The 12,110-nt window shown below is 44.3% G+C and overlaps 1 protein-coding gene across 1 annotated transcript in view; it reads left to right on the top strand.

Moving 5' to 3' along the window:
- The first annotated feature begins 6,565 nt into the window (after positions 1-6,565).
- ERGIC3 (ERGIC and golgi 3) overlaps positions 6,566-12,110 on the top strand; it is a 42,460-nt gene continuing 36,915 nt past the window's right edge. Inside the window, exon 1 of the mRNA XM_073606559.1 lies at positions 6,566-6,720. Coding sequence (XP_073462660.1) covers positions 6,633-6,720 — 88 coding nt within the window. The 5' untranslated portion in view covers positions 6,566-6,632. The remainder of the gene's footprint in view (positions 6,721-12,110) is intronic.

The raw sequence follows: 12,110 nt of genomic DNA, 5'->3' as shown, positions 1-12,110 counted from the left end.
AGTGAGACTGCGACATTGCGGCGGACAAATCTGACCCCAAATTACACTTTTTGGGGACCAGTGACAGTACATTGATCAGTGCTAAAAAAAATGCACTGATCAATGTAAAAATGACACTGGCAGTGAAGGGGTTAACACTAGGGGGAGATCAAGGGGTTAAATGTGTTCCCTGGGTGTGTTCTAACTGTAGGGGGGATGGGCTTACTGGGACATGACAGAGATCACTATTCCCGATCACTGGGAATAATAGATCCCTGTCATGTCACTAGGCAGAATGGGGAAATGCCTTGTTTACATTGGCAGTTCCCGTTCTGCCTCTCCTCGCAGCGATCGCGGGCCGCTGGCGGACAAAGAGTCTGTGGGACCCGCGGGCACGCTCCCGCGGCGCGCGCTATCCTGCTTTTACGGAATGATGTACAAGTATGTCAGTTTGCACAGGAGAGCCGACCTGCCACAGTATATCTGTGTGAGCAGGTCAGCAAGTGGTTAAAGCGGAGGGCCAGCCGACAAAAAACATTTTTAAAAGTCAGCAGCTACAAACACTGTAGCTGCTGACTTTTAATAAGCACAGTTACCTGTCCCTGGTGCCCGCGATGTCATCCGCCCGAGGCCGACCCGTCCCTCGGCTCTCGGGTCCCAGCGCCGCCATTCGAACTAAGGGAAACAGGCCGTGGAGCCTTGCGGCTTCACTGCCCGTTTCCTACTGCGCATGGACGATTGTTGATTACCTGGGGCATCTCATAAGTATCCTATCCCCCATCCAAGTTCAATCCCCCTCGATAAAACATAAAAACAAGTGCAAGGACTGCTTTTGTGTCTCTGAGTGAGTGAGGAGTGTGTGCCTGACTGGGCAGGTTGACAGATGGACCACTACATAACATTCAGCAGCCCTTAAGGGGGTAACACTACAGTACAATTAGGGAAGAACCAGCTATTACCAGTGTCCTCTGTGGAGGTAGCGCTTACAGTGTTTGTACACCCTGCACAACCACTTTTACCTACAGGTAAGCCTATATTAAGGCATACCTGTAGGTGCTTGGAGATATTTACGGAAAAGCCGAGCGCCGATGACTACGGCGCATGCGCCAATTTTAATTTTAATTCATTTTTTACTAGTAATGGCGGTGATCCGATTTTAGCAGTACTGTGACATTGCGGCGGACAGATTGGACACTTTTGACACATTTTTGGGACCAGTGACATTTATACACACACACAAATACCCATTCTGGCTCTCGTGCCCGCGATCGCGGGTGGCTGGCCATACGCAACAGGTCCCCCTCCCTGCAGCAGGTGCCTTCGGACGCTCTTAAAGGGGACAACGTACCCATACGTTGTTTTGCGGGAACATGCCACTTTGCCGATGTATATCGGCGTGAGCCGGTCAGCAAGTGGTTAATATAATATCTGCCAGTCCTGTCAAGATCCTTGTTCAGGCACTTCCTGTTATAGGGTGACAACGTCCCTGTTCTTGTCTCCCAATTGTGCTCCTGTATTTTGACCCTGTTCCAAGGTCTTTTTGATGGAGACTACAAGTAGCAGTTGCAATAAACATCAGGTAGGCACTGATTACTGTTGTTGCCATCAGTTAACCCACCCTAAGCAATGGCATGCAGCCTTTGCTGGAGTGCATTTAGACTGGAAATGGCTGCAGAGTGGCTGCAGGAGCACTGAGGCACAACAAAAAATAAAAAAAGGTAAAAACCACATTTTAATAAATAAAAATTGCAACTGTTTATGGTACACAGTGCTTTAGAAAATTAAAAGTAATTTGTTGGAATACATTGTTCATATATTTTGTGCAACAACTGCATCAGCCAGTAGATGGCAGTGTTTACACGTTTTTAGCTGCATCTATGGTTAAAGAGGAGCTCCAGTTTCCTATGTAAAAATGAAAAGTCAGCAGCTACAAAAACTGTAGCTGTTGACTTTTAATAAATAGTTACTCACCTGTCCCACGATCCAGCGCCGTGCTGGGCCCAGCCATTGTAACCCTGAGTCCCCTCTCCCCGTTGATGGCATCTTTATTATGGGCACCTGGCTGTGAAGCTGCAAGCTGTCTGTGGCTAGTGTATTTTTGCTGTCTTTTAGTTTTATCTGACATTAGTGGGTGGTCGTGGGGCGGTAAAGCTTGCAGCTCAGCTGCCTGTTCTTACTGCCCCCAGACCGCCTGTATGAAAGTGATTTTTGTAAATTCCCTTCAATTCATTATTATATTGTTTCATTGTCCTTACAATTTTGCTCATATGTGCATCAAAGCTCTACATATGAATGAAATAGTAAATACAATGGCATCACCTAAAGAAACCTTACAAGTTAAAAAAAAAAAAAAGTTTTATCTTTAAATAAATGTGTTCCTATAAACCCTAATCAGCCCTAATTAACTCCTTCCTCTATGATTTTTCACTTTTTGTTTTTTTTTTATATTTTTTTTCTTTAGTATTAATATATATATTTTTTTGCTTTCATTCATTGTGTTTGTTCCTTTTTCAGTGTTCAGTAAATTAAAAAACAAAAACAAAAAAAAACTCTTTCCTTTGTAAATCACTGTACCATCTGTCATGTTACACAGCAAAAATTATAAAACATATATATATATATATATATATATATATATATATACGAGGATTCTTCAAAAAGTTTCCGCATTTTTTAAAATCCTTTTACTAGGAATTTCAAGAATAAATTGCATCACTTTTCTACATAGTCACCTTCCTTTGCGATGCATTTTTTTTCCCAGTGTCATACCAAATTTTTTTTAATGCCATCAGCAAAACTCCTCCTGCCCTCACCTTTCCAATAAAAATATAAAAGTGTGGAAACTTTTTGAAGACCCCTCATACTTACACCCCAGAGTACAAACACACATGTGTGTATATCAGCAGAACAGTGGACGGCGTCAGTAGAGCAGAAATTAGTGTCAGTAAGGCAATGAACTGTGTCAGTAGTTTTTTTTAATTTTTATAATTTTTTTTATAATATCATTTTTTTAAAATTCTTTTTTACATTTTTTTCGATACAGAGTGGAAGACCACTAATATACAGAATGCTTTTTTACTTCAGTCACCTTGTGAGCAGTGGCAGCTGGTGCTAAAAATGTTTGGGGGGGGGAGCAAACAAACCCCTCCGGGTCCGCACTCACCCCACAAACAAACCCCTCCGGGTCCACACTCACCCCACAAACAAACCCCTCCGGGTCCGCACTCACCCCACAAACGGAACCCTCCGGGTCCGCACTCACCCCACAAACAAACCCCTCCGGGTCCGCACTCACCCCACAAACAAACCCCTCCGGGTCCGCACTCACCCCACAAACAAACCCCTCCGGGTCCGCACTCACCCCACAAACAAACCCCTCCGGGTCCACACTCACCCCACAAACAAACCCCTCCGGGTCCGCACTCACCCCACAAACGGAACCCTCCGGGTCTGCACTCACCCCACAAACAAACCCCTCCGGGTCCGCACTCACCCCACAAACAAACCCCTCCGGGTCCGCACTCACCCCACAAACAAACCCCTCCGGGTCCGCACTCACCCCACAAACAAACCCCTCCGGGTCCACACTCACCCCACAAACAAACCCCTCCGGGTCCGCACTCACCCCACAAACAAACCCCTCCGGGTCCGCACTCACCCCACAAACAAACCCCTCCGGGTCCGCACTCACCCCACAAACAAACCCCTCCGGGTCCGCACTCACCCCACAAACGGAACCCTCCGGGTCCGCACTCACCCCACAAACAAACCCCTCCGGGTCCGCACTCACCCCACAAACAAACCCCTCCGGGTCCGCACTCGCCCCACAAACAAACCCCTCCGGGTCCGCACTCGCCCCACAAACAAACCCCTCCGGGTCCGCACTCGCCCCACAAACAAACCCCTCCGGGTCCGCACTCGCCCCACAAACAAACCCCTCCGGGTCCGCACTCACCCCACAAACAAACCCCTCCGGGTCCGCACTCTCCCCACAAACAAACCCCTCCGGGTCCGCACTCGCCCCACAAACAAACCCCTCCAGGTCCGCACTCACCCCACAAACAAACCCCTCCGGGTCCGCACTCGCCCCACAAACAAACCCCTCCGGGTCCGCACTCGCCCCACAAACAAACCCCTCCGGGTCCGCACTCGCCCCACAAACAAACCCCTCCGGGTCCGCACTCGCCCCACAAACAAACCCCTCCGGGTCCGCACTCACCCCACAAACAAACCCCTCCGGGTCCGCACTCTCCCCACAAACAAACCCCTCCGGGTCCGCACTCGCCCCACAAACAAACCCCTCCAGGTCCGCACTCACCCCACAAACAAACCCCTCCAGGTCAGTACTCACCCCACAAACAAACCCCTCCAGGTCCGCACTCACCCCACAAACGGAACCCTCCGGGTCCGCACTCACCCCACAAACAAACCCCTCCAGGTCCGCACTCACCCCACAAACGGAACCCTTCGGCGGTCACAGCTTCCCTGTTACCCGGCGCCGCGGCTTCTCCGGCTTCCATTAGGCTAATCCAGGCTTCTTTAGATCAGCCTCCTGTCCTGATTGGCTGGGACGAGAAGACAGAAACCGATGGCGAATATTGATTCGCTAATATTACAAGTAGGAGTATTTGGGGCGCACTGCTCGAAGACAACCTTTTACAGGCCAATTAGAGCCTCGGGCTCTAATCACGTGCTTGTAAAAAAAAAAAATGACAGACCTTATAGAAAGCTATTAGTCCGGTGCCCTGCATGCAACTTGGGGGGGCGGCTCCACTGCGCCCCTATGGACCGGCTGCCACTGTTTGTGAGAGTGTCTTTTTTTTTTTTTTTTTTTACCTGTATTAAAGTATTTTATTGCTACACTTAGATGGCGCTGCTCCTCTTCTTCCTTCTTACTTTTTTTTTTTTTTTTTTTTTTTACTAAAGGCCAGTTCACACCATAGAAACGCAGTCCGGATGTGTTCTAGATGCTCTGCACGTGTGTTTTTTACGCGTTTTTGATGCGTTCTAGTGTATTTTCCCCCTTCTTTTTTCTAAACTTAAATAAGGACATGTGTGTTCTAGTGTGTTTTTGGTGCATTCCAGTGCGTTTGTGATGCTTTTTACAGCGTTCCTGTACAGTCCAGTGCAGGAAAACATGCAGCATGTTCTACTTTTTTTTTACTGGAACTGGACTTTTACTGAAGCACTGGTGTGAACTATGTCATTAACCACTTGCCGACCAGCGCACGACGATGTACGCCGGCATAATGGCATGGCTCGGCAAACGGGTGTACCTGTATGTCCCCTTTAAGACATGGCTTAGTGGGAGCGCGTGCACCCGCCGTGTACTCCATGAGTGTGCCCAGGGGCCCGCGATCGTGACATGGAGCCGCAGAACGGGAGATGGCATTTCCCTGTTCTGCCTAGCAACATGACAGGGATCTACTACTCCCTGTCATCAGGAGCAGTGATCGCTGTCATGTTGTAGTGAGCCCATCCCCCCCCCCCCCCCAGTTAGAATCACTCCCTAGGACACACTTAACCCCTTGATCGCCCCCTAGTGTTTAACCCCTTCCCTGCCAGTGTCATTTACACAGTAATCAGTGCATTTTTATAGCACTAATCGCTGTATAAATGCCAATGGTCCCAAAATAGTGTCAAAAGTGTCCGATGTGTCCTCCATAATGTCGCAGTCCCAATAAAAATCACAGATCACCGCCATTACTAGTAAAAAAAAAATTAATAATAAAAATGCCATAAAACTATCCCCTATTTTGTAGATGCTATAACTTTTGCGCAAACCAATCAATATACGATTATTGGTAAAAAAAAAAAAAAAAATTGCAATAAGATGTAGAAGAATACATATCGGCCTAAACTGCGAAAGAAAATTTTTTTTTTATATATTTTTTGGGGATATTTATTATAGCAAAAAGTAAAAAAATATTGCTTTTTTTTTCAAAATTGTCGCTTTCTTTTTTGTTTATAGAGCAAAAAATAAAAACTGCAGGGGTGATCAAATACCACCAAAAGAAAGCTCTATTTGTGGGGAAAAAAAAGGGCATCAATTTTGTTTGGGAGCCACGTCGCACGACCGCGCAATTGTCAGTTAAATCAACGCAGTGCCGAATCGCAAAAAGTGCTCTGGTCAGGAAGGGGGTAAAATCTTCCGGGGCTGAAGCGGTTAAAGACCATATAACGTACTTTCCATGCGTTTTTGATGAAAAAAAAAAAAAAACGCACTGGACTGCATGTGGTGTGAACTGGCCCTAAAACAGCACTGGTAAAAATCGATTTTTATTTATTTTTTTTTTACCTTTTTATATCGCTATAGATTCCATAGAAAATGAAATAGCCGTTAGCCTTGGCGGCCACCAAGTACTATCTTTAACAGCCAAAATAATAGTCTCAACTGAACAAGTCACAAAACTTTTTTTTTTTTTTTTTTTAGAGCAAGTTTGGCAGGTGTAATGTAACTTTTAGCCGCAAGGTGGGGCGCTGACGCAATCCGCTCTTCACGCAGCAGGGTCTCGGCGCTAGATCGCGCATGCGCAAGCTCCGAGGGCCGTAACGCGCCCTTATTCGCTCTTCGCTCAGCCAATGAGTTTAGGACGTATCGCAAATGGACCCGGAAGTGCTGAGGTGACTGACTGGACTTCCGGTTGGGGAAGATGGAGACTTTGCACCGGCTTCGGCAGTTTGATGCCTATCCCAAGACTCTGGAGGACTTCCGAGTGAAGACATGCGGCGGGGCTGTAGGTGAGTGAGGGCGGGGGGGGGACCGTGCGCTGACCGACACCTTACCCACAATCCTTAGGGCTGCCAGGTGTCTTCTTTTCCCAGGGACAGGCATGGCTCCTGAGTGTGTACTGCACTGTACATGGGGGGAGGGGAGGAGTGTACAGAGGACTCTGCATGACAACCTACAGTCACTACTTACCTGTGTGTACTCCACACCTGACACCCTGTGTGTGTGTGATATATATAATTTTTTTCACACCCTGTGTATATATACACCACATCTAACACACTATATACCATACACCCAGTATTGTGTATATACTGTGTGCCTCACTGTATACACACTACTGTGCAAAAGTTTTAGGCAGGTGTGAAGAAATGCTGTAAATGAAGAATGCTTTCAGAAATAGAAGCAATTGTTTTATTGTTATCAAATAACAAAACATTTTAAATAATTTTCTAACAAAACATACTGATTTATAATCCCCAAACATTATACTTTATTTTTTTTATTCCCTAGGCAATAAAATGGTGATCGTTGCACGTTTTTACGTCACGTGATATTTGCACGGCGGTTTTGCTAGCACAAATAAAAAAATAAATAAATAAAAAAATACACTTTAATGAAAGAGGAAAAAACAAAAACGCAATAGTTACCCCAATTTTTTTTGTATAATGTGAAAGATGAAGTTATGCCGGGCAAATAGATACCCAACAGGTCACGCTTAAAAATTGCGCACGCTCGTGGAATGGTGACAAACTATGACACTTAAAAAATCTCCATAGGTGTCGCTTTCATTTTTTTTTTTTTTTCAGGTTATGTGTTTAGAATGATTGTTCTCGCTCTAACGTTCGCGGCGGTACCTCACATGTGTGGTGCGAATACCGTTTACATATGTGTGCGTGACTTACACGTGCGCTCACTTCTGCACGTGAGTACGGAGAAATGGGGCGCTTCCTTTCTTTTTAATTTTTTTTATATTTTTTTATTTATTTTACTTTTTTTTTTTTTTTTTATTTATTTTTTATTTTACTTTTTTTTTTTTTTTAAATACGGTCCCTTTTTATTTATTTTTTTAAATCGCTTTTATTCCTATTACAAGTAATTTAAACATCCCTTGTAATAGAAATAAGGGTGATGGGTCCTCTTTATAGAGAGATCTGGGGTCAAAAAGACCTCAAATCTCTCTCTTACCTTGAAAAGCAAAAGATTAAAAAAAATAATAATTTACTTCCGCCCTGGACCGAAAGTGACGTCATGGTGTTGCTCCGGTCCTCCAAGGCCATAGAGGTGATCAAAGAGGATCTACTGGCCACACCATTGGATCGTTTCTCAGGTGAACCGGTGGAAACGGTAAGCTCAAGAGACGCTGTCAAGCGGTGGAAGGTGGTGGGACGTCCCCTCCCCTCTTTTGAGAGCCATGGGCCCCTCAGCGAAAGCCAGCCACCGTCTGGAAAAAAAATGGTACGGGTTATTTGGGGGAGGGCGGTGGTTATGGCTGATATCTTCAGCCATAATCTTGGTAAACCACTTCAGAGCTGCAACGTGTGTGTGTGTGTGTGTGTGTGTGTGTGTGTGTGTGTGTGTGTGTGTGTGTATATATATATATATATATATATATATATATATATATATGTCAGGTGCTGTGTGTGTGGATGCGCTGCTTCCATCTAAATACGCTTATATCCTGTCTATAAAGTGCAAACTTATTCCATATACAACCTAAGATCATATGCAATCAAATAAGATTTTTTTACATATCAAAAATTATAAAATTTATAAAAGTTCAATAATTCAATAATGTGTGTCACATTGTATATGGAATAAGTTTACACTTTATAGACAGGATATAAGCGTATTTAGATGGAAGCAGCGCATCCACACACACAGCACCTGTAGTATATCTCTATGAGAAGTTTTTTTGGATGCAGCAGCTAAGGCAATTACAAGTAAAGTAATTAGGAGATTTTGTTTTTGGTTTTGCGCCGGTGACACACACACACTAGTCTATTTATATTTTATATATATATGTGTATATATATATATAGTGGTCTTGAACTGGTTAATGACATTGGCTGTATGGTCAGGGTCGTTGTCCTGCTGCAAAATAAATTTGGGGCCAATCACACGCCTCTGTTATAGTATGGCATGATGGATAAGTATCTGCCTGTATTTCTCAGAATAAAGGAGACCATTGATTCTGACCAAATCTCCAACTCCATTTTCAGAAATGTAGCCCCAAACTTGTAAGGAACCTCCATTATGATCCACTGTTCTCTGCAGACACTCATTATTGTACCCCCCTCCAGCCCTTCCCCCAACAAACTGCCTCCTGCTACAGATACAAATATTTCTGATTTTAACTCATCAGTCCAGAGCACCTGCTGCCATTTTTCTGCACCCAGTTCCTGTGTTTTTATCCATAGTTGAGTCGCTTAGCCTGGTTTCCACATCGGAGGAATGGCTCTGTGGCCTCAAGTCTTCCATGAAGACCACTTCCTGGCCAGACTTCTTCGGACAGTAGATGGGTGTACCTGGGTCCCACTGGTTTCTGCCAGTTCTGTGCTGATGGCACTACTGGATATCTCCTGATGTTGAAGGAAAGGAAGCATGATGTGTCTCTATTCTGCTACATTAAGTTTCTTTGGCTGACCACGGTGTATACAGTCCTCAATGTTGCCCATTTCTTTGTGCTTCTTCAAAAGAGCTTGAACATCACATCCTGAATCCCCAGTCTGCTCTGAAATCTTTGCCTGGGAGAGACCTTCCTGATGCAGTATAACTTCCTTGTGTGTTCAGTCTTGCCATGGTGTATGACCTGTGACATGAAACTGTCTTCCACAACCTCACCTTTATGGCCCGTACACACAATCCGAATATCATACGACAGATCGTACAACCTTTTTCGCTTAATAGTCGCAAGTAGAAATTGAATAGGTAAATAAAGTCACGAATTCTCGTACGACAGAAAAAAAAATCAGAAGTGATGTCATGTGTTGTAGTGTATTTTTGGACGACAACTATACTGACTAAATGAAAATCGTACGAGGAAAATTTTTGTGCATGTCCGATCAAATAATATTGGATGAACTGTCATGATCGGCTGTCGAAAAGTAGTGTACACACGATCGGAAAATCGCACGATTCTTCCTCGGATGACAGTTTTTGTACGATATTTGGATGGTGTGTACGGGCCATTAGTATCAGAGTTTGGCTGTTCCTTGCCCAGTTTTAAGCCTCCTACACAGCTTTTTCTGTTGCAGTTAATGACTGATTTTCAACCTACATATAGAATTGATGATCATTAGCACCTGCTTGGTATAATTGGTTAATCATACACCTGCCTCTAATCCTACAAAATCCCTGACTTTGTGCAAGCAGGGAGCAGTAGATCCCTGTCAGTTCACTAGGCAGAACAGGGAAATGCCTTATTTACAAAGGCATCTCCCTGTTTTTCCGCTCCGTGACACGATTGCAGGTCCCGGCGGACATCGAGTCTGTGGGACCCATTGGCATGCTCACAGCGGGCACGCGCGCCCACAATGCCGCGTCTAAAAGGTATATCGTCGTGCACTGGTCGGCAATCGGTTAAACACCAAAAACCTGTTTCCTGGTTGGACGTCACTTCCTCAGAATTGTGTTTTGTTTTTTTTTTGTTTTTTTTTTTTTCCTTTCCTTCATTTTATTCCTATTTACTGTAGGCTGTGTTACACCACAGTTTTAAAAAAGTGACATTGTGTGATACATCAGTTCAGTGCACGGGAAGGGACAAGGACACTGCAATTTCGGCAAGATAAGCGGGTATTTTCTGTATTTGCAGAAAATCTTCTTAGCCTGAAAACAACTAATTCAGCCACCACATCTAAGGACTGCTAATCTGCAATATTTTTGTTCTTAGATGTCCTTTAGGCTCTGTTTCCACTAGTGCGACTTTTCATGCGACTTGGGACTGAAAAGTCGCATGACAAATTGTTTCCCATGATTTCCAATGAGTACCGTTCATATCTGTGCGACTTCAAGTCGCAGCGACTTCAAAGTAGTTCCTGCACTACTTTGGTCCCACTTTGATGCGACTTGAGGTCCATAGATACAGGCATTGCTTCAAATCGCGGTAAAATCGCGCGACTTTGGGGACGCAATAGTGGAAACATAGCCTTAAAAGTCTTTTACAGTGGGCCTTTTTTTTTTTTTTTCTTCAAATATAGCTTTTTATTACATTTTTCCAACGAGGGGGTACAGAAAGGGTACAGAGCAATTGCCATAATAGGCAATAAAACATACATGTTGGCTTTCAAGAAAGAGCCCAATTTCTATCTACAACTTGGAATACATAAAATGTCACAAAAGGCACATAAAGCAGTATTGTGCTCATACAGTTTTGACAGTAAATATTCCTGATCTTGTATGCTAGCATATGTGATGTTGTCTTAGTTACTGAACTGCATATTTAGTTGGGTTGTTCGTGCGCCGATCAACATAAAAAAAAAAAAAAAAAAACACAAAGAAAAAATAAATAGAGAGGAGGTACAGCTTCAAGATATCTGGGGATAGAACCAGCAGTTGAGGAGGTGAAAGATAGAGAAAGGAGGATGGTGGGGGGTGTTGTTCAGCACTGGGGTGATGGTTGTAGTGACAAAGTCACTTTTCAGTTGGCCAGTATCGGGATAACTTTTAAGAGTTAGGGCAGGCACTTTTGCCCATAAAATGCTGGTGGGTTCTGATGCCTGGGGCAATGCAGTGTACGGCCCCCTTCCAGCAACCTGGTCATAATCATTCACAGGATGACGTCTGCAGTGACTACCCATATTCAGGGACACATGTCCTGAATGCAGAAATTTCACATTCCGGGCATACGTTGCTCTGCACAATGAGTACAGCTCAGAACAGCGTACAGTTGCTGTATATTTCAGCAGATTGTTGATTTTTCTTTTTTTTTTTTTTTTTTTTTTTAAAGGCTTCTGCTGTATGTGTGCCTCCTGGCCGCCAGAATATGCCCGGTTTATACGCTATACAGATAATAGTGCCCATGTGCATAGGCCCTTAGAGAGATTTTTTTTTTTTTCTTCTGGCAACAGTCTCTTTAAAGCGGGGGTCCACCTATCTATCGTTTTTTTTTTTTTTTTTTTTTTTTTTGAGTTCATTCACAAACTTTTCTTCTCAGCATTACATACTCACATATTGTGTGTAATATGTCAGATTTCGTCGGAAAGAATAACTTATATTTTTTACTGCAGGCGGTTTCCATCTTCATTGTGGGCATTTGAAGCCCACAAGCATTTATTTCCTGGATGTGGTGAATGCTGTGCTCCCAGCATTCACCGCTCGTTCCCGCACATGCTCAGTGGCATCCTGGGAAGCCTGAGACTAGCTCCCAAGAGTCTGGGAGAGGCTAGAAACAGGCCTACTC

This window comes from Aquarana catesbeiana, linkage group LG12 (genome assembly GCF_042186555.1).
Source record: "Aquarana catesbeiana isolate 2022-GZ linkage group LG12, ASM4218655v1, whole genome shotgun sequence".
Taxonomy (NCBI): Eukaryota; Metazoa; Chordata; class Amphibia; order Anura; family Ranidae; genus Aquarana; species Aquarana catesbeiana.
Note: the sequence above shows the minus strand (reverse complement) of the source record. Positions and strands in the feature narration are given on the sequence as shown.